The 20,189-nt window shown below is 43.8% G+C and overlaps 1 protein-coding gene across 1 annotated transcript in view; it reads right to left on the minus strand.

Moving 5' to 3' along the window:
• sorcs3 (sortilin related VPS10 domain containing receptor 3) overlaps positions 1-20,189 on the minus strand; it is a 263,786-nt gene that overhangs the window by 53,586 nt on the left and 190,011 nt on the right. The window contains exons 6-9 of the mRNA XM_034131550.1: positions 18,247-18,311; positions 17,554-17,672; positions 12,309-12,398; positions 10,232-10,411 (exon numbers count right to left, since the gene is read on the minus strand). Coding sequence (XP_033987441.1) covers positions 10,232-10,411; positions 12,309-12,398; positions 17,554-17,672; positions 18,247-18,311 — 454 coding nt within the window. The remainder of the gene's footprint in view (positions 1-10,231; positions 10,412-12,308; positions 12,399-17,553; positions 17,673-18,246; positions 18,312-20,189) is intronic.

Genomic DNA, 20,189 nt, shown 5'->3' on the forward strand with positions numbered 1-20,189 from the left:
GGCCCCTCTGTTCTCCAGTCCCGAGACATGGAGGGCTCTCAGAGATAACACCACCTCTGAGGCCCATAACCACAGCTCCTCCGCTGTGGTCAACAAGGAGGCGGAGCGGACTCCGCCCTGCCTGTTGATATAAGCCACTGTGGTGCTGTTGTCGCTCCTGACCATTACATGTCTTCCCTGAATTAGGGGCATGAAATGCCGGAGGATTAACACTACTGCCCGTAGCTCTAGGAGGTTGCTGTGTCGAAACTCTGTCAGAGCCCAGCGCCCACCTATAGCTCTCTTCAGGCAGGTCCCTCCCCATCCTGTTCCGGACGCGTCCGTGAACACTGTGATGTAGGAGGTCACCCGTCCCAGTGGAGACCCCTCCGGAGGTGGTCCGGAGACCCCCAAAACCGGAGGTTGCCCCCACTGAGGGGGGGAGGGATGGTAACCAGCCGTCGTTTGTGCCTCCAAACGCAGGCTGGGGAACCACCTCTGCAGGCGGCGCATATGTAGTAACCGGCGGGACCACCATGTGAGCAGCCGCCATGAGACCCAGAGTCTGCATGACAGTTAAAGCTGTCACTGTTGCCCCCTGTCGCAGCCTGTGCACCGCCCTGAGAAGGGGCGCACGTCTGCTCTCTGACAGGGTGGCACGCAGCGCGTCTGCATCGAGCACCACACCCAAATACAACGCCTGTTGGCGAGGTATGGGGGTGCTCCTTTTTCCCAATCGATCGCAAAACCTAATTTGGTTAGGTGTGTGATCAACTGTGCTGTGCAAAACATTGCCTGTTCCCGGGACCCAGCCATGACTATGAGGTCGTCTATGTAAAAGAAAACTCTCATGCCGTGTGCGCGCAGCGGTTGAGGCGCTGTGGCCACACATTTGCTGAATGTGCGTGGGGATAGGGAATAACCGAACGGCAGCCTGTTGTATTCTTAGGCTATTCCCTGGAAGGCAAAACGCAGATACTTTCTGTGCTCTGGAACAATTTCCACATGAAAGTACGCGTCTTTCAGGTCAATGGTGGTGAACCAATCGCCTGGCTGCACAAGCCCTAGTAACTGTTTCACAGTTAACATGCGGAATTTCCTGCTGGAAATATGACGATTCAGGCCCCGGAGATCTAGAATAGGTCTGAATTCCCCTGTTTTCTTGAGAACCAGGAAATACATGGAATAAAGACCCTTCTCTCTGTGCTGAGGACGCACAACAGACACAGCCTGTTTCTGCACCAGAGCCTGAATCTCTGCTAAGAGGAAACCCATCTCCTCATGGGAAGACAGATTTACCTCTCGCATGCCCATAAAAGGAGGTGGGATGCTGCAAAACTGGAGTGAATAGCCCCGTTTCAGCGTCCTGTCCATCCACCTTGTCAGTACACAGCTGAGTTTCCATTCCCCATAACATTGTGTTAATGGGCAAGCCGCAGCTATGAAGCTGTGGTACTCTCTGGTGGCCCACTCCGCCGTCAAACCCTCCATAAAAGGAAGTTTGACCCATGGGGGGCTGACACAGAAAGGGCCGTTTTTCTATAATGCAGTTTCCACTCAGAGAAAAAAACGGCAGATTTTCCACTGAGGTCCCTGAACGCACCACGGCACGCTCCCGTGAGAGCGCGCGCTCCGCCATAATGCTGTTTCCTCTTAGAGAGAAAGAGGCATTAATCGGAGCTTCTTCTGTCCATGAACACACCGCGGCCCGCTCTCGGGGGGGGGCCGCGCGTCGTCATAATGCTATTTTCCTCACTATGGAAAACAGCATTAACCGGAGTTCTTACAGGCGTAGTGTGTTTTACTAAGGCCCCTGAACGCACCGCCACGTGCCTCTTTACAAGTGCGGGCGTTGCTATAATGCAGCCCCTATCACTATAGTAAACAGCATTATTTGGAGTCTTAGCTTCAGGCATAGAATGTTTTCTAACAGAAAAACGTCGGCCATAATGTCCCTGTACCCGCACCGCACTATAACAGTGCTGCCTGCGGTTTATCACTCTCATCTGCGCACTCCCACTAGCCTCCTCCCTAACGGGAGCTGTAGCTGGGGCGGCGAGTGGGGAATTTGTACAGTCATCAACATGTGCAAGTGTATTGTGGAAACAAAGGACACTCAGACTTGGATACAGATCAACACCATCTTTATTTTAAAAGTTTTGACAGAGATCTGGGCATTAAATAGGCAGTTAACTCCGCGAAGATGGAGCTCCCCACCCGGGTGCTCTGCTGGTGCGGAGCCTTCCTCGGTCGGGCAGCCCTTCCCCGTGATTGCCGGTGCCACGGGGTGGGCCGTAGAGGTGGAGGGCGCTGCAGCTACGGGACCCCCGTGCCGGCGCCTCTCCCTCCGCTTCACTGTCGTACTACGCTCCCTCCCCTGCATGGCAATGCGAGGGGGGCACGTAGCGGGGCCTGAGGAGGAGCCAGCGATAGCATGCGGCTAAACTGGACTCTCACCTCCTCTAGGCGGCTGAAGCGCTGGGTGACCGAGGAGACCGACCCAAAGAGCCCCTCCGTGGACACGGGGGCTCCGAGGAGATCTTCTCGGTCCTTCTTAGATAGGGCCGTGAGCCCTGGCCACACGTAACGAGACGCCACTGTGGCCAGGGAAATCATCCGCCCTGCTGCGGTGGCCACGCCATAAATCAGATTACTCATCTGACTAACAGCGTGGTCCGAATAATCGCTCTCGTCCTGAGACGGGAGGGCGGGGGCGTCTGCCTGAGGGTGATCAGGAAGACGCCAACACGCCAAGATTATCGGCCGCAGCCGCCATCTGCGTACCGAGCTTGAACAACTTATCCAGATATTCCAGGTGTCTCGGTCCCGGGGCAGCGGGGCAGAGGACGTTTACCCTCCGCCCAACCAGCCGCGGAAGCAGATGGGCCGCCAGGCTCTCATCGAGGGGGGGGGCACACCTGGACATGTCGTGTCCGAGCGATCCACCACCTTAACGATACCCGCCATGGCGGCTATCGGGGCCTTCGTTTTAAATGGCTGCTGCCATGTTGCCTCCACACACCGCCATACCTCTGGCAGCTGGGGCGAAACGAAGGTCGGCTGCGCCGGACGCACCGGGCCGTAAATCTCAGGCGGTTTACAGGCCTCGGTGGCAGCGGTGGGGGGAGCAGTAAGCCTACACGCTCCGCCGCCAGAGTCATCACCGCCGGGAAATCGATCTGCGCAGACCTGAGAGTTGGACCTCCGGTCAGCGAGGCGTCCTCCTCGTCCCCCATCGGAAGAACCGGGAGACGTCACCTCGCTCCCCGAATCGCCTACGTCCACGACGTCGAGCTCCAGATCCACCGACTCCTCCTGCGGGGTAGCCCTCGCCAGGAAGTGCTGCCCACGATGCTCTCGTGTGAGCCGCGGGATCATCTGGCAGTCTGGGCATGTCAGCGTATGGCCCATATTACCCACCACATGGTCAGGCCCCAAGGACGTGAAGCAGAAGGGTAATTAGATTCGGGCATTTCGGGTAGGTCCTACACTTTACTCTCTTTTTCTCAATCGTCTCGAAGCTCGTGGAATCACTTCCGCTGCTGAAGAAAAAAAGGATTATAGTCAGGAGGCGAGGCCTCCTTTTATACGGTGTGATGCACGCGCATTCAGGTAGGCCCACCCTGGGCCGGCTACGTCTATAGAAGTCTCAGTGGGAGAATGCACGCGGGATAAGGTAGTACCCATAGAGTCCAGTAGAGGGCGGAGCCTGTGAGAGATATAACTGTCTCTGAATCTGGTGGTTTTTGTCCGGATGCTGCGGTAACGCCTGCCAGACGGCAGCAGACTGAACAGTTTGTGGCTGGGGTGATGGGGGTCTTTTATAATCCGGAGGGATTTCTTCCTGAGCCGCTGGGAGTAAAGGTCCTCCATGGATGGCAGCTCTGTCCTGGTGATGTTCTGTGCAGTTTTCACCACCCTCTGTAAAGCTTTACGATTGAGGGCGGTGCAGCTGCCGTACCAGGCCGTGATGCAGCCAGTCAGGATACTCTCGATGGTGCACCTGTAGAAGTTGCAGAGTATCCTGGAGTCCATGTTGAACCTCCTCAGCCTGCGGAGGAAGAAGAGCCGCTGTCAAGCTTTTTTGGTGATGGTGGTGGTGTGAAGAGTCCATGTCAGGTCGTCAGTGATGTGGACACCGAGGAACCTGAAGCTGCTGACTCTCTCCACCGTAGTCCCATTGATGGCGATGGGGGTGTGTCCCTCTCCCTGCTGCTTCCTGTAATCCACAATCAACTCCTTGGTTTTGCTGACGTTGAGATGGAGGTTGTTATCCTGGCACCAAGATGTCAGGTTTTCGACCTCCTTTCTGTACGCCGTCTCGTCGCCGTCTGTGATCTGGCCGATGACGATCATGTCGTCAGCAAACTTCACGATGGTGTTGGAGCTGTGTGTGGCCACGCAGTCGTGAGTGAACAGGGAGTAGAGGAGAGGGCTGAGCACGCAGCCTTGAGGGGCTCCGGTGTTGAGGATCAGGGTGGAGGATGTGATGTTTCCCACCCGCACTGCCTGGGGTCTGCCCGTCAGGAAGTTCAGGATCCAGTCACAGAGGGCGCTGTTGAGCCAGAGGTCTCTGAGCTTGATGACCAGCTTGGAGGGCACAATGGTATTGAAGGCTGAACTGTAGTCAATGAACAGCATTCTCACATATGTGTTCCTCGGGTCCAGGTGTGAGAGGGCAGTGTGGATGGTGAGGGCTATGGCGTCGTCTGTGGACCTGTTTGCTCTGTAGGCAAACTGCAGGGGGTCCAGAGAGTCATGAATGTTTTGACTAACCGCTCAAAGCACTTCATTATGATGGAGGTGAGTGCTACTGGGCGGTAGTCATTGAGGCTGGTGATTTTTGTCTTTTTGGGGATAGGAACGATGGTGGAGTGTTTGAAACATGTGGGAACTACAGACTGCAGCAGGGACCTGTTGAAGATGTCTGTGAACACCTCTGCCAGCTGAACTGCACACACCCTGAGAACACCGCCAGGGATGCCATCAGGTCCAGGAGCCTTGTGTGGGTTAACCTGTTAAGCCCGAGAGACCCGGTACCGGGGCACTGCCGCAACATCTTGCAGGAAACAGTGTCTGAGGGCATGTTCATTTAATAAACTAGGAATGTTTTATATCCATGTAACGGGAAGAAACTCATCTAACTGATCTTTTTTATTTATTTTTCAAAATAAAACCCACAATGCTAACGCTGAGCCTCTGAATTAGCAACGAGCGAAAAATGCTAACAGATTACTGCACCGAAATTCACTCACAAAACCTTATTATTTAACTTTTCTCTACATCCATGACATCGTTTCACATCGTGAGGTGACACAGAATCGATGGGTGCATACATTATCACTCCATGATACGAACTCGCGACTTTATAAACAAAAACAGACATCAAAACATGTGGCGCTAGGTAGCTAAAAACGCTAACATGGCTCACCTGTCTCGTAGTCTGGTCAAAAGTGATCTTCAATGGCATTAAAACGATAAAAACGCTGCTGAAGTTAATCCATAGGATAATCCAATGTGTCTGTGTCCCTTTGAAATGATTTCTGATAATCCATGAGCAATAAACCTGCCTTTCCGTTTCCAGATATCAGAGCTAGAGTATAGGTTCGCTCTGATGCAAAACTGCATGCGCGAAGCCCCCACCTTTTTATTTGACCATGTGTGTGAGAGGGGAGATCCCCCTTCGATTATATTGGCTCTAACGGTCATAAAGAGATGTCAATCATCAAAATCGACCAATGGGTTCCAGAGAAACGGTAAAACCCCCATTTCCACCCAAATCACCTCAGAGGTGGAGTTTTGCTAAACCTCTCTAAAAAGGTAAAATGTCACTTGTTTTGCATCAATCTTGATACAGGGTACTTATTATATGTTGGACTTTGGATTCCTAAAGCTTTTAGTCTACCTTACCATCATCCAAGGGTAGTTTTCACTATAAGTAAAACATAATATTTGGACGGACATTATCATTTACAGTTTTTTACTATGTAAAATCTGAATTTTCTTTAAAATAAAAAACATCTATATTGTTCTGACTCTTCTACATCCAACTCACAGGTTTATCATTACTTTGAGAAAAAGATTATTAATTTAACCCTTTTAGAAGGGAAGATATGGTCATTTGTTCTGGGAATGTCATTTTCGAGCCTGAGACCTGAAAAACAGGCTCAGAGCTAAACAGGTTAACCCTTTTAAAGGATTTACACACATCTCCCCTGTTTAAAACAAAAGGGCAGGGCTCTGGCTCCTGATCCTTCTCTGCACCCACAGCCTGGCTGCTCTCAAATCGTGCAAAAAAACTGTTCAGCTCATCTGGGAGAGATGCGCACGCAGACACTCCCGCAGCACCCCCCGCTGCTCCTTTGTAGTCTGTCATTGTTCTTATTCCCACCCACATGTTCCGGGTGTTACAGCCTTTGAAGTCAGATTCCACCTTCTCTTTGTACTGTCTCTTTGCACTGCATATAGCTCTCCGGAGCTCATACCTAGAATTCCTGAACTCCTTCAAATCTCCAGCTCTGTGCGCGATAGTGCGTGCTTTCAGTTTGCCACGCACCTCGCCGTTTATCCAGGGCTTTTGATTTGGGAATGTTCGTACAGAAACCTTCGGTACCACGTCATCGATGCATTTCCCAATGTAACATATGACCGTATCCGTGTGTGTTGATGTTATTGTCCTCAAACACACTCCAATCCGTAGATGCAAAGCAATCCTGCAGTGCTGAATCTGACTCCTCACTCCATCGCTGTACTGTCCTTGTTACCGGTCTGTCAGCAGCTGATGTGTTGGTAGTACTTCGGCAGGACCTTCTTCATGTTAGCGGTGTTAAAATCCCCGGCCACAACGAACGTCGCCTCTGGCCGTGAAGTCTCGGTCGAGTGCCGTGTTGTTGTCGGCTAGCGGCGGAATATACACTGCTGTTATCACAACAGATGTGAATTCTCTCGGCAGGTGAACAGGCCGGCATGTGATCATGAGGTGCTCTAAATGAGCGGAACAGTCCGAAGAAATAACCCTCACATCTGTGCACCAGTTGTTATTAGTCATTACACACACACCGCCACCTTTACTTTTCCCTGAGTTAGCAGTCCGGTCCTGACGAAAAATAGTGAATCCGTAAGAACAATGGCGGAATCCGGGATAGCGGGGTTGAGCCAAGTCTCGGTGAGAATGAACACGTTACAGTTCTTAATGTCCCGTTGAAAAGCAATCCGACTTCTGAGTTCATCTAGCTAATTTTCAATGGATTGAACATTAGCCAGAAGAATACTCGGAAGAGGGGGTCGGTTTTCTCGTTTCCTCAGTCTAACCAGCAACCCGGTGCGGGACCCTCGCTTGGTCTTCCTCCTGCGTCTCTGAGGTAGGACAGCAACAGGTAGCCATGGCGAATCTCCATTGTCTGTCGGTGGGTTATTGTCCAGGAAGTTTCGGATGTGAAGAAGTTCCTCTCTGCTATATTGTATAGCAGAGTTGGTGCGGTCGGCTTGCATGTTGCGAACCATGTTAAAAACAAAACGGCAACAAGTAAATAAACACGCACAAAATACGAAAAAGGGCAAAGTTGGAGAGGAGCCAAACGACAATGCGGCCATCTTCACCGGCGCATTTTGCATCGTGAGTACCAGCGTTATAGAGATCATACAAGTCTTTTCACTGATAAACAAATCACTTAATTTATTCAATGAATCATTGAGAACTGTTTATAGCAATGCATGAGCAAGAGAAAAACACTTTTTGATACAGTTTACCCAACCCAATCAGAGTAATAATTCTCAGAGAGCCACCTGCTAACAGCCCCCCCCCTCCTTTCTGTGTGGGAATGGTGTTATGATTTTAAGGAGGAGGATGCAGAGAGAGAGAGGCCCTCTGGGAAGAATAGACATGAGTACTAAGTGGTAGAACAAAACAACTTTCATATACTTTGCCGTCTCCCCTCTGGTCGGAGCACGTCTTCTCTGGAACATTAGCTCTGTGAAGTGCAGTTTGTCAGGGTCTAACAGCAATAAATGGGATGAGTTCAACAGCATTCTTCTTACCCTGTGTAATGGTGCTTATTTATCAGAGACAGCAGTGTATCATCCATCTCTTGTTTACGTTCTGATCAAGAACGGTGCTTTGACAGCGTGACAAATGTAATTAAAGCGCCTTATCATCTTATGCTGTGTGGTGGAATGCTTTTACCACTGCATGGTAATAGGAGTGGTTCACACACACACACACGTTCAGAGCCACACACACACACCGACATACTGCACAGGGGAGGTAATGGCATTGTTAATTACCACACTGCTGCCACTGCTGCTGGCCAATATCTCACTTCCTTCACTTTCACAGCGTCACCTGCCAGTGTAGGAGTGATAAACTGGGTCCACCAGGCAGTGGAGAAGGAAGGCAAATCTACTTTCCTGCCATGAATGCTAATGCAAACACATACAGTAGCTAGCCAGTAAGCTAACAAGGTCATTACAGGTCCACAGGTGCATGGCATTGAGCCCCATTAAGCATGCTCTTTATACCGCATATGTCTGCCGTCAGGAAGATGGACGACAACTGCCTGCAATGCAAACCCATCCATGTAAGATAAGCAACTGTTACACAAACTCTAGAACCAGTGTATGTGAAGAAAACAACACAAACAAATCAACTCTAGCTCATCGTTAGCCAAATCCCTTCATACTTCCTCAATTAATCCATCCACCTCCCCACATCCCTTCACCCCGCCCCTCATCCCTTTACCTCTCCATCTACTGACTCCTTCATCCCTCACTCTCCTTATCCTCACCAACACCCCTCACTCCTCTCATTCCTTCACCCTCACCAAGATCCCTTCACCCCTCCTGCCACTGACCCTTTCATCCCCTTCTCCTTACCAATATCTCTCACTTCCCTCATTCTTGCATCCCTACCAACATCTGTTCACCCCTCAACACATCGACCGCTCCATCCCTTGATCCCTTAATCTCTCCCTCCCTTCATCCCTTCAGCCTCTCTACCTGTCTCCACTGATCCCTTCCTATTCAGCTTGAGCATTTATGTCATACGAAATGTTTACTTTTAGTGTCTGGAGGGCCCACAATCAGCTCGTATAGAATTACACCTGAGACGGAACCCCACTACTTCAGTTCATCCTTCCAGACCAACCTAATGCAACATCATTTGTCATCCACCTTTAACCCCCCACATTTAAAAAATATATATATTTCTGTATGTTATTGTATTGATATGATCGTGTTATAATCTTCTATATTTCTGTAAATACAAATAAGGATTTCAGCAATTTGTAGTTAAAAACAAACTAAAAAAGGTATTGAACATTTCTTGCTCATGTAATGAAATGCACATTGTTGCATTTTAGCCAGCATTACATCTCATATATGAACATTTATTCTTAACTTATATTAAAAAAATCATATAAATACATACATATCTGTATTATACATATATATGTATATACATTTATTACCAAATCGAAAAGCATGAAAGAAAATGTGATTTTATTTCACGCTACTTACAAAAGCAGAAATGTGAAGGTTCTATGTATAACTAGTATTACTAATGAAAGCCCAGTATGCCTAACTCATAAACTCATGAATATGTTTGCTGTGTCTAACAGAGCCAGTAGAGGCCAGGATATGCTTACTTATATAATCCTAGCTTTGGTCAGACTTTTTATAGACTCTGCAAAATAAACACATTTCAAATTCCACGGTCACAGTTTGTAACAGGCCCTTTGGTTAATTGTAAATCCTGGTGACATCGTATGGTGGTTGTTCTATCAGACTTCACAACGCTGCTTAAAGACACCTTAAGGCAACTGATAGGGACATGAACAATTGGATGAGTATTGATATAATATATAAAACCTGTGTTAAATTATTTGGTTATAATTTGAAACACATATGGGCCTTTAAAATGTGAGGTAGTAATTTACTGCAGGAGAATTCAGCAGCGTAGGGATTGTTGGGCCACTGGTATTGATTGAGAACCCTATCGATGCACCCTTACTGTTGGAGACTGTGTGGTCATATTGTGCAATGGGGCATACAAAGCTGAATGTATTGCACATTAACCACATGGTCATAAAACCCCATTTTGCTCCACTGTTTACATGTTGCCCCATGCATAAGCCTGTACTTTATGGCAGTTATTGAGAAGTATCGAGAACGTAATAATCCCTTTCACTTCCCATCGGCAATCATTGAAAGACTTTACTTTTCTCTCAAAGGATAAAGAGTTTCAAAAGGTGCCTACCTCGTACAGATCCAGCATCTGGTTCCCACCGATGCCCCTAGTGGTCTTGACATTTTCCAAGGCCAAGGTGAAGTAGATCCCTCTGGTGTCGGACAAGTAGAGGTTATAGGTGTCGTTCTGGTTCCACTCCTGCACCGCCGCAAATACCTGCTTCTCATCACTGCTGACAATGTGTAAATCCTATCAGGCAGCAGGAGAGATTAAGAGGAGTTATGACTGGAAGCGGAGAGGTGACGGATTAGAACATGCTGACCCTGGGGGACTGGTCATGAGATCAATGTTGTGATTATAAATAGTGGAAATACTGTAATGTAAAGCTCCCTAAGAGGCTCACTGTGAGTGTGATACCGTGACCTAAAGTATGACTTTAAAAGCACAGTATGCTAGCTTTAAAGGGAAAACGACCCTAACAAAGTGGTTATATGTGTGGTTTAACAATCTTTAAAAAAAAAGAAATTATGTATTTATTTCAACAAGGACCATACAGACAAATACATTAATCTAAGAAAAGAGAAGAGAGGAATTATGCCAGATGTGAGCTAATAGCTAATTTCCATCTGCAGTCCTTAGGTAGGTACATAACAATCAACAAACACTAAAAATATTGCATAATCTCTATCACACAAACAATTATAAAACATGATTTAAGTACAGGTCAATACAATAATACATAGTACCAGTTAAAATATAATATTACAATATTTAAAATTGAAAAACTCAGATTACAGTGTAATTAATGTTGGCATGACTGGTTGCTTAATATAAAAAAATGTGCACCACAAGAGAATGAGTTAAAGTCAGTACAGGTTTTAAGTTCAACTGGAAGAATATTTCAGTGTTTGATGGCCGTAAATGAAAATGCAGATTGTGCAAAGGCAGTGCGCCTCAGAGGGACGGATCTGCATTTAGTGCAGATCTTGAGTTTCTGCAACTCTGCTATCTATCTATCTCACGGCGAGGCTGAAGAAAACTCCTCAATGGTGGTGTTGTAGCATTGTAAATGATCCTGAATACCAATCGAACTCTTGAAAGCAGAATAAGACCATAACAACTTAAAAGTTTGGATTTGGACAGTATATTGCAATGATGGTGTTTTAATTACTTTCTATCCATACATTCTAAATACATTTCACTGCTGTGACACCATCTAAATCAGGGGTGGGGAACCTTTTTCCTCCTCGAGGGCCATTTCAATTTTTACAACATCCTCGGAGGGCCGTACAAATTATTGAACTCAACCTCTGCTAAAAAAAACTAAAGTCACAGCTCATTCATTTGGCCTTTCTTTCATGTTCAAAGAAAAAGCAACCTCTTAATCCAGATATCTTTCTGTTTTATTTTCAAAGTTTTTATGCTTTGGAGAGAGTGTGTAAAAGGCATAAGGACCAAAATGCAGACGCTCACTATGACTCGTGCATGCATGCAGATTTTATTTTTGAATAGTTAAAAGCATCAATCTGGTGCACTTTGAGAGCAAAAGTAAGAGATCTATGGATACATCTCTCAACACCCATATGAAACAGAACTGTAAACAGATTTCCTTTATGGATATTTTACAAATCACTCCCCAATTAAATTGTATTCTTGTTTATTAATAACAACTTTTGTTTACTGTCATATAATATTTTATACCTGTTTTTCATTTATTCTCTTTTTATAACTATTATGATCATATAAAGGTGTGCCTTTGCCTCACTGAGCTGATGTGTATGGCTCCTTATGGGTACTGCAAAGTGCTGGAGCGGCGTTCCGGCAGCACTACACCACGTGATGACACGTTACGCTCGTGTTGTGTTCAAGGAACCTGTCCTTGGCCAGGAAAAACAGCTAGTCGCGTGTTTAATTCTATTGCGGTCTAGATTTCTTTAATTATTTTTTTTTTGCATGTGTTTATAAATTACCTCGAGGGCTGTATCAAATGGTCTCGCGGACTGTATACGGCCCGGAGGCCGGAGGTTCCCCACCCCTGATCGAAATCAATGGCTTTCAGGAATAGGAATACTGAGGTTACTGAATCTAGGATTAAACAGATTTCATAAGAAGTCAAAAAACAGGTGAGGTTAATGCTGCAACTTACCTTAGGCAGGGAGTATTTGGGGAGTTTGATTTGTATAAAAAGGTCTCTATTGTAGGAAACATAATATGTGGCTCGTCCTGATGTAGGAACCTGTAACACATAAAGTAATATGTATTTCATATATTGAATAAAACATGCAGGTTTTATGCACGTTGCCTCTCTTTTACCAGTGATGGAGGTCTGCTGTTGAACAATTGCAAGGACACCTTTTACTCATGTGTCACAGAATCATTGAGACCATATCATATTTTTCTGCAAATAATTAAAGTGGTGGGTCAAAGCGTACATTCATCACCTTATCACTTTGTCCAGCGGGTTTACACAAACAGCTGCTTGGAAACACAGCTGTTTTAAAATTGTATAGGCATTAACAGCAATTTCCCAGTTTGCATCCAAATGATACTTCATATTATTGATGTCAATGCGCTTTGGTGGTTTCCAAGTGAAATTTGGTAAACATCTCGTAGGTAAATCAACAGTCGCATTAATGTTTGTCTAGAGAACGTTTTAAGTTGCCAAACCAAGTCTCATCTGCAGGACAAGAAAAAAAGATGTTTTCCTTAGTGGTAGCCACTTTGCAAACACTCCTTTTATCAAGGCCTCATGTGTTTCCTCGTCTCTGTAACCATATCATATTTTCTCCAATCAAATGACGTGTTGTATCAAAGTGTACATCCATCTCCCACTCTCTTATGCTGGCTGGATTTCAAGACACTGCTAGATAGAACGTTTTTTTTGTGTTTTAACTTCTATGGGCATTCATAGCGACCTCACAGCTTACATTCAGAGGACGCTACCCTCTCTAGGTGTCAAGGTGCTTGGTGGTTTCAAAGTGGACTTTGGTAAATATCTGGGTGGTGAATCAATAGTCTCATTATTCGTTTTTCAAGGAAATCTTTAACTCCCCTAACAGAGCCTCATCTGCAGGCTAAGACCAAAAGAAGTTGTCCGTAAAGGTAGACACTTTGCAAACACTCCTTCGATCAAGACCTCAGGCGTTTCCTCCATATCATATTTTATCCAATCATTTGAAGTGGCGGGTGAAAGAGAATATCCATCTCTCACTCTCTTTGTTCTGCTGGTTTTCAAGGCACTGCTAAACAGAAGGGTTTTTTGGGTTTTTTTACTTTTAAGGGCATTTATAGCGATCTCCCGGCTTGCATTCAGAGGATGTTGCCCTCTCCAGGTTTCAATCTGCTTGGAGGTGGACCTTGGTAAATATCTGGGTGGTGAATCAATAGTCTCATTATTCTTTGTCCAAGATAATCTTTAAGTTGCCTAACCAAGCCTCATCTGCACGCCAAGAATCAAATAAGTTGTCCTTAAAGGAAGCCCCTTAACAAACACTCCAAGATGTTTGTGTTGTTAGCTGATGCGGCTAAAAAACACAGGGTTGGTGGCTGTTGAAGAATTGTCATTAGCCTCAAGGCCACAGAAGTGCAACACTTTATACTCATACACACAGAGAGACAGTGCAGACTGCAGCAGTATAACACACTTTTTAGTCCTATCAATAACGACATAATACTCGGAAAAACCTTCAAATCAGGCCTGTGGCTCGCTGCTGAAAATAAGTGATATATCAGTAATAATGTTGTATGGCAGGGCTGATTCTTTTTACTGATCTTTAAGTTCTCTGAATGGCCCAGAAGAGAGAAAACAAGCTATATTGGCGGAGTAGCGGTGAGCACTGCAGAACAGTCCCACATGCAATCGAGTGCAGGAGCATGAGATCGATGGCGGGGTAACCAGAGGCGGTTTGAACTTTAAGAGGAATTGGTATGATTGATTTTTTTCCCCCAACCCTTCAGGATCTTTCGTCTGTGACGCATACGTGTTAAAATGTGGAGGTGCTAGAATTGAAGGGGAGGTTTAGGTTGAGTGATTGTGAGTCTACTTGAAATACTTCGGAGAGGTCAAACAGGATTGAAGGATCTTTGGAGAACAACTCTATTTCTTTGTCTAATGTGCTGCCAAGGCCAGTAGGAGTTGTGCAGGAAGCACATGCCTGTAGGTGGCTCAGGTAAGCAGGCCTCTGAAAAATTGCTTTTTCTCTCCTGAATAAAGCATTTAGTGGGATCAAAGAGCTGGAAGAGTGCCATTGCGAGTACTACAACCACTACAACTGCTACTACTGAAATATGAATCAATAGCCGAATCTATTCGTTTAACGTATTATTTAAAATGTTTTATTTAAAATGTATTTTTTATCAAATAACACAAACCAACATTAAATGCAGTTTTTACAGGGTTTGTACTGGCTGATGTTAGACTTGAGGCTTAACTTTTTTCTTTTTTTAAATGCTGGCTCTCTTTCAATTTCTCTCATTTTTATCATAATCAACGACAACGGCTCAGTGGAGAAAAAAAACAGGTTTGAGAGGGTTACTTTAAAAATCTAATCCACCAATTACCAATTACCTGTAAAAAATAAATAAATAGTAACTTATTATCACACTAGAAGAAGAAGTGTAACATGAATAGTTTCTATTAGTTTTACAATACTTTCACAACAAAAACAAGAACACAAGCGGGTTTAGCTCCTAATATGGATACAATAATATGGTTGACCCATTGATTTTAGCCTAACGTTAGCTTTTTACTTCACCAAATGGTGTAGATATGCAGAGACTTTCCTGCTGAACAAAATGTGTAAAGTATCATAAATGTGTGTTTACCCCCCAAAGCTTATTTTATACATTCAATGGAATCCTTCCGCTTGCTAACTTCCGGGTCAGCATACACAAATATATCATCACTGCACCACTCTATTAACAATGTCTTCATTATTTTGGGTATGGGCTTTTATATGCTTTGTTAACTGGTGGGTGAGGGGATCAGTGTGTGGAGGATCTTATAAAATATGGTTTTCACTCAGTTTGTTATTACAGTGTCAGGTAAGGTTTATGGAGGTCATGGGTCATCTAACTCTCGCTCTAAGAAAGTGGTGTTTTGAGCAGCTGGTTGTAAAAATAGTGAAGTTGGTTAAAAGATTGTTGAAGGTGGTGCAAGCGCTGATCTAAAGTGCTATTCCTTTTGGATAGAGATACATTTAAGAGGTGAAGAGGTAGGTAGAAAACATTACCCCATACTTTGATTCCTAAAAGGTCCTGAAAACCGAGCGCAACGACAATTTGTGGAGGTAAATTTGAGAAGAAGTTTTGTGGACTAGCCATGTAATTATACTCCCTTTTCCTGTTCACTTTTTACATTCATGAACACTCATTTGCACAATGTCAAAGTAAATAATATTCAAGCTTTAGAGGAAATTAAAATGCAACCCATAAATCGCATCTGTGTTACTTAGAATTCAGGACATTACCATTTCAGATTTTTCTGTCGCACAAATCATGATTAAATTGACACACCGGGCAGTGGCTAGTATGAATATTAAAAACTTAGTCTGGCTTCCCAGAAAACCAAAGCACAAATGTTCAGCTGAGGTTAGAGTAAAATCAGATTTATATATGTATTTTCTGCCAAGTGCTATATTTTATATAGAACCATAGGAAATATATAGGTGATTTTGTGGGAGTCAAGGTGAGGAAATTATCATTAGGAAGCATCAAATTGGTCTAATAATAAATCTGCTTAAGCAATATTTTGATTATGAATGTGAAATAAATCTCTCAAGTGGCACTATTATTCCAATAAATAACTCAAAAAATTGCTTTAATTGACGTTTCACTCCTGCAGGCCAGGAGGATGATATCCCTGGCTTGGAAGAACATGGATTAACCTTTGAAAAATGTATGGGTTAAAGGAAGGAAAGGACATTTAAAAAAAGTGCGGCATCGCTTACAAACATTACTAACAAGTATATAGGCACTTTGAAATTGTAGGAATGCTAAATGCTTATATGTTTGTCTTTTTATTTATTTATTCGATCTGATATATATTCATATATTTTTGTTTGTAATTTTGATTTACTTCCTCGTTTTGTCACTTGATGTTTTTTTGTTTTGTTAATTGGAGCTACTAAGTGTTTAAAGTAAGTGGAATTGTATATATTATTCAGGAATAACTGTCTTACTTCAGCATGTGTCATTTAATTATATTCACTGTCTGTATTTGTGAATGTGACTATTTGTATTTGAGGAGAATATGCAATAAACAAAATTCAGATATTTAAAGAATCTATGTTTCTGAGGAGCTCAAAATAAATTGAAGTGAAAACTGAAATTAAATATTGGACATTTTTCAGAAACCAGCAACCTCCAAATGGAGTGCCTAATGATATGAACTTTTTTTAACACAATGTAATGCACAATGTAATGAAATTTGCACCTAACGTGATTGAAAATGTATGAAATCCATTATTGGATTTATTAACCAATAATGTAATAAAATGTTCCGCCTGATATTGTAATTCCAACATTGTTTTTCAATAATTTAATGCATTTCAGGGGGGCATATCTATTTTTTAATCTGATTATTTTGAAGGATTATGTCCTAATGTTTGAAGACATTTTATTTTTCAGAAATGAAAACTTTTTAAAATGTATGATACTTTAAGTACACCTATCTTTACAGCACACATTTGACTTCCTCTTTGGAACGACAGTACATTTCACAATCGATAGCAAGGAGTACATTCCTATCAGGCAAAGATGCATTTAAGTAAAATTGGAAATGAACCCGCCCATAGCCATGCTGAAAGATGGTCCATTGTAACAGAGTGGAATTCAAATTGAATTGCCATCAGTTGCACCCCCAAGGTTTGTAATCAATGACAATTACCTTTCTTGTACTTGTAAAGGTGGCCTCACCGAATAAGTTAGAGAACCACTGCTTGAACTTAGTACATTTTATGGGGAATTTTTTATCTCCCTGCTTATTCATTTCCTAATCACTAATTCACTGTTTCAATCAAATTAGCTTTTGCAATGGTGTTAAAATAAAATAAAAACATTATTTGTTTAATGGGTTTTATTATATTTTTGACCATATTCAGTGCAACAATTGTATAACACAAAAAAGGATTACATTATAGGGTAAGGGTTAGGGTCACCTGGGCTACATATAGATGAGCTTGTGTTTTGTGTCTTTGTTTATTCATTCTACCCATCTTAAAATCATAATTAGTCATTAGTCATTAGAAATAACGAAATACTACGATAATACACACTTACATCTCAGTTAGCATAGCCAAGCTAGTAATAGACATATTTTCCTGAGAATATATATTGTCTAGGTATAGCATAATCCATCAGCTAGCAGGTAGTGAGTGGTGTTAGATCCCTACCTGTATGAATATGTAGTCATCCTGAACCACCAGCGAGCTGATGTCGATGTATCCAGGGAACGGGTAGTTCCTGTTAGCTTCTGTGCACGTCTGAGCTCTGCACGTGACATACTGCACATCTGTCCCATGGGAAGACATACCGAGAGCATGATCATCTTATGAATACTACATCATCTGTAGTAAATATTAATATATTGAGCTGTATGGAGAGCGTTTTGAATGGTAGCCGTTTTTCGTCAATTGCTTGGAAGCTAATAATGTGTTGTTGTGTTGTACTCCACATTATGTTTGACATTTTCTCTGCCTCTCTTTGTAGCGCCAGATGTATTTTTATCATGTGAAGATTGCAGCATCTCTGCCTGCAAATCACACAATGGTTATATGAGAAAAAAATCATGTGAATATCTTTGATTAGAGCTACCACGCCACACAGGCTGGCATTAACAGTTTCACCTCTGTATCCTATGGAGGACCTTGGTGGTACTGCCATTCAGAGTTATGGAGCTGACATTCAGTGAGTGAAAGGGAAGGGGAAAAAAAGGCCATATTAATCATTAAGCAGTGGGTTCATTGGTAGGGAAAGCCTGTACTGTTTCCCTGGGGATTACTGCTTTTATCCAATAGGAATGTATTCCTATAGAGACCTGTTCAATACTCCCCTTTGATCTGAATGTGTGTGTGGGAGTCACTTACTTCCATCCGGCGTATGAGCCTCCATGTGGACCAGATCTGGCTCTTTGTCGAGGCTGGAAACAGACCTTGGAGAGAATGACACCGTGGAAGAATACATCACCGTAACGTTAACAAATAGAAAGTGATGTAAAGATATAAAAGAAAGAAAAAATACCAAAAAGTTGTCAGTGCAGAGGAGCGAACAGAAAAAAAAGGGACAAAAGTCTTGCAGAGGCTAACCCTAACTGTGGGAGCCATATGTGTTTTTCATTTATTATGTGGTGTTTTCTTTTACATATTATTGGTGGGGTGAAGCACTAGATTTACCCACTCACTTGGGTTCAGAGAGAAGTAGGCTACACTAACAAAAACTAAAACATTGACTTTATTTAAATGTATTATGTCAACAGATTGCACATAACTGTATTAGGTTAGTTAAAAGCAATAATATTAAAATGCACTTTTGTACGTCTTTTATACATGAATATGTGTCCCCGGTGTTCCAGGGAACTCACCAAGTGTCCGAAAACACAACCCTCTCTATTTTCCTCCATACCCAAATCTCTAAAAACGGGGCAATGGATCTGATAAAAACTGATCCAGATTTGAACACGTTACTGACGTCAGGACGGTGGCGCTACGGCTATTGGGCCAACTCTCCACCTATCAGGGGAATGTGGGGTTGGGCCACGGCCGGCCATTGCCGCTCGAAAGCGCTGGAGACGCCGTAGTACATATGCCAGGCCTGTAAGTGGCGCTGTAGTCTGCCACAAAAGCAGCGAAGAAGACTTCCCGCGCATGGTTGCCATGGTTTCCCTTCTGTTTATTCTCTGCTGTGGCTCTTTTTCTCCCTCCCCGAGGCAAGCGTTTGCTCCCGCTGCTTTAATTCAATGCAATCCCTCCCCGTCGAGGCAAGCACTGTAATTCTCTCCGGTTAGTCCACCAGCAGATGACAAACACCCACCTCTCCGCCTCTTCCAAGGAACGAGGGGACCGTGCGGCAGAGTTTCAGTTAGGTTTTTTTTCGCCGGTCAAGATGTCCGTTAAAGTTGAAATCTTCCGGACAAAATTAGAAAAGTGCCGGTCAAAGGTCTTCTTTGTTATTTATTGAGCTTTAAAACAAATGAATAACGACTCTATATAATAATATAATAAAACACGGAGGACGGAGATCTATTTTTCTCCCCCTCTTCTGACTTGATCAGAGCGGCTCCCCTCTCCTGCAGGGGGGCGTGGTCAGCTGCAGCTCACAGAATCAGCCCCCTGCAAAAACAGGGCTGGAGAACAGCAAATAGAGTGAAATGAGGCATGGCTAAAATGCATGATCTGTTTGGTATTTTGAAAACAGAAACGTATAAATATACCTTATATAGGTATGGCCCTACAATATATCATTTAAATATAGCATGATAGGTCCACTTTAAATGTAATTTGTATTGGTTTATTTTAACAATGTGATTGCATGATTCCTTATGATTTTATTGCAGATCTACTGTGAGCTAATGAGCAAATATAGCAAACAAAGTCATTTCAAATATACCGACAAAACACTTACAATTTTGAAACTGTTGGCCAACTTCACAATATTTGCAGGTTTTTGTGGTTGCATGTTTCTCCAAGTTGTTCAATTGTTTCCAAACCCTGTGCATGTGTTGTCAAATTGGTGAAGTTGTTTCTTCATTTGCATGTGTACGGTAACATTTGTGGTTTTTTAATTGCATCATTTTTTTAAACTGCAGCGCGTTGTGTCTAGGGCCATTATAACGTGTTAGCCCCTGTCGGCCACAGTAGCCTACAGCAGCAATACTAACCCAACAGTACAGGAATTTTTCCTTCATATTCTCAATGCCACATTATTGCCAGCACATCCACAAACTGTAGACTAGTTCCATTCCAGCACAATGCAACACGACAAATAAATAGTCTTCTTATCATCGACTGGGTTGTGCAGGGTCAGCCCACTC

The sequence above is a fragment of the Trematomus bernacchii genome, unplaced genomic scaffold, assembly GCF_902827165.1.
Source record: "Trematomus bernacchii unplaced genomic scaffold, fTreBer1.1, whole genome shotgun sequence".
NCBI lineage: Eukaryota > Metazoa > Chordata > Actinopteri > Perciformes > Nototheniidae > Trematomus > Trematomus bernacchii.